This window comes from Boleophthalmus pectinirostris, unplaced genomic scaffold (genome assembly GCF_026225935.1).
Source record: "Boleophthalmus pectinirostris isolate CB_2022bp ecotype Guang Dong unplaced genomic scaffold, ASM2622593v1 HiC_scaffold_1, whole genome shotgun sequence".
In the NCBI taxonomy this organism is placed as follows: Eukaryota; Metazoa; Chordata; class Actinopteri; order Gobiiformes; family Gobiidae; genus Boleophthalmus; species Boleophthalmus pectinirostris.
The window spans coordinates 3,082,853-3,085,352 of NW_026570970.1; the positions used below are offsets into that span (position 1 = coordinate 3,082,853).

Consider the following 2,500-nt stretch of genomic DNA (forward strand, 5'->3'; position numbering starts at 1 on the left):
TTTTTGAGGAAATTATATAAAGTCATTTCTGCTCAGCTGACGACAGTGACTTTAAAACCCTCACACTCTCCTCAGGGTCACACTGACCCCAAGAAACTTTTTTTTTCTTCCCGCTCTCTTGGGGCAGGTCAATCAGACCCAAAATTTTATTTTTTTGCCTGGTGAGAAAATAAATGAAAATAGATTTTTGGGTCTGATTGACCCGCCCCAAGAGAGCGGGAAGAAAAAAAAGTTTCTTGGGGTCAATGTGACCCCGAGGAGAGTGTGAAACTCCACAAAACCAGTGACAAAACGTGTGACAAAACCACAAAACGACCTGAGTCTGTGGAAAAGTCTGTGTCAGTTTTTAGGAACTTGATTTTGATTCATATTTTATATTTTAATAAACGAGTCGGTCTGGAGCCGGGACAGAGGGGGAGGGGCTTCTCCATGTTTTATTACAGATCCATGATTTGAAGCCAGAAAACTGTGAAATAAAAACTGCAGGATCGTGTGTTTGAGCTGGCGGTGTGTGTGTTTACCTCTGAGCTGGCGGTGTGTGTGTTTACCTCTGAGTCGGTCTTTGATGGCGGTGTACCAGAGCTGGGTGTGTGTTTGAGTTGGTGGTGTGTGTGTTTACCTCTGAGCTGGCGGTGTGTGTGTTTACCTCTGAGTCGGTCTTTGATGGCGGTGTACCAGAGCTGGGTGTGTGTTTGAGTTGGCGGTGTGTGTGTTTACCTCTGAGCTGGTCCTTGATGGCGGTGTACCAGAGCTGGGTGTGTTTGAGTTGGCGGTGTGTGTGTTTACCTCTGAGCTGGTCCTTGATGGCGGTGTACCAGAGCTGGGTGTGTGTTTGAGTTGGCGGTGTGTGTGTTTACCTCTGAGCTGGTCCTTGATGGCGGTGTACCAGAGCTGGGTGTGTGTTTGAGTTGGCGGTGTGTGTTTACCTCTGAGCTGGTCCTTGATGTGTGAGCGTGTGTACCTGTGTGTGTTGAGCTGGGTGTGTGTTTGAGTTGGCGGTGTGTGTTTACCTCTGAGCTGGTCCTTGATGGCGGTGTACCAGAGCTGGGTGTGTGTTTGAGTTGGCGGTGTGTGTTTACCTCTGAGCTGGTCCTTGATGGCGGTGTACCAGAGCTGGGTGTGTGTTTGAGTTGGCGGTGTGTGTGTTTACCTCTGAGCTGGTCCTTGATGGCGGTGTACCAGAGCTGGGTGTGTGTTTGAGTTGGCGGTGTGTGTGTTTACCTCTGAGCTGGTCCTTGATGGCGGTGTACCAGAGCTGGGTGTGTGTTTGAGTTGGCGGTGTGTGTGTTTACCTCTGAGCTGGTCCTTGATGGTGGTGTACCAGAGCTGCGTGTGTGTTTGAGTTGGCGTGTGTGTGTTTTTGAGCTTCCTTGTGTACCAGGCTGGTGGTGTTTGAGTTGGCGGTGTGTGTTTACCTCTGAGCTGGTCCTTGATGGCGGTGTACCAGAGCTGCGTGTGCTCGGTGGAGGCGTTGTGCAGGTGGAGCGTCTCTTCGGTGAGTCGTGGGCCGTGGCGTTGGGCCCAGAACAGCGCCAGCCCCAGCACAGCGCCCCCCGACTGCTGCCCCACGCACCGCCGCCTCTTCACCTTCACCGCGAACACGTCTCTGAGCAGCAGCTGACCTGAGGGACCTGGAGTGACGTCTCCTGAAGACACGAGAGTCTGGTCAGAAACACTTCAACAGGACGTCACGTTAAAAGTCTGAAATGACTCAAAACCTGGACCTGGACTTGTGTTTTGTTTGTGTGACTCTTTATCTTTAGTCCGTTTAGACCAGAAATGTCCGAACTTCAGTTTTTACTGAAACATAATTGAAACATGTTTGAGGTGGAGGTTCATGACAGTGAGTCATGCAGACAGGTGCAGTTCATGTAACCACATCAGTCACTGAACCTTTAATGAAACCTGGATCATTTGTTTTGAGTCTGTGTCTCGCTGCAGCGACGTCATCAGACAGTTCAGAGCTAAAATGACTCCATTTTGTGTAAATTTGCAGAACAAAGTTCTGCTCATGTATCCAGTCTGGCGCCACCCAGTGTCTCCGCTCAATTTCATTTCTCTCCAGCGACTAGATCAGGAATCAAAATACTCTAGAAGGTTCACAAAAACCCTGGAATTTTATCAAGGGGAAAGACGTTATTGTCCTTCTTCCTGTGGGATTTGGGAAAATCTTAATATACCAGTTAACCCCGTTAGCGGAGCACTACATACTAGAGATACGCGGATTGCGGTTACAACCGCGGTATCCGCGGTTAATCCGCAGGTCGGGCGGATGACGTGACGAAAAATTATATTTTAATTAAATTCGGGCGGGTGGCGGATTAACTACTAAAAAAAAAAGTAAAAATAAAAATTTTTTGTATTGTTACCTACATCTGAAAAGACGAGTCTCATTGTCTATGCTTGTAGTATGAAGTGTACGTCATTTCCTTAATTAGCCCATTTGACCTCGTTTTTATGTTCTGAAGGTTCAGGTTGTGTCGGGTTATTGATGCCTAAG

At 48.3% G+C, this 2,500-nt stretch overlaps 1 protein-coding gene across 1 annotated transcript in view; it reads right to left on the bottom strand.

Moving 5' to 3' along the window:
* cerkl (ceramide kinase-like) overlaps positions 1–2,500 on the bottom strand; it is a 39,875-nt gene that overhangs the window by 29,388 nt on the left and 7,987 nt on the right. Inside the window, exon 3 of the mRNA XM_055148883.1 lies at positions 1,416–1,646. Coding sequence (XP_055004858.1) covers positions 1,416–1,646 — 231 coding nt within the window. The remainder of the gene's footprint in view (positions 1–1,415; positions 1,647–2,500) is intronic.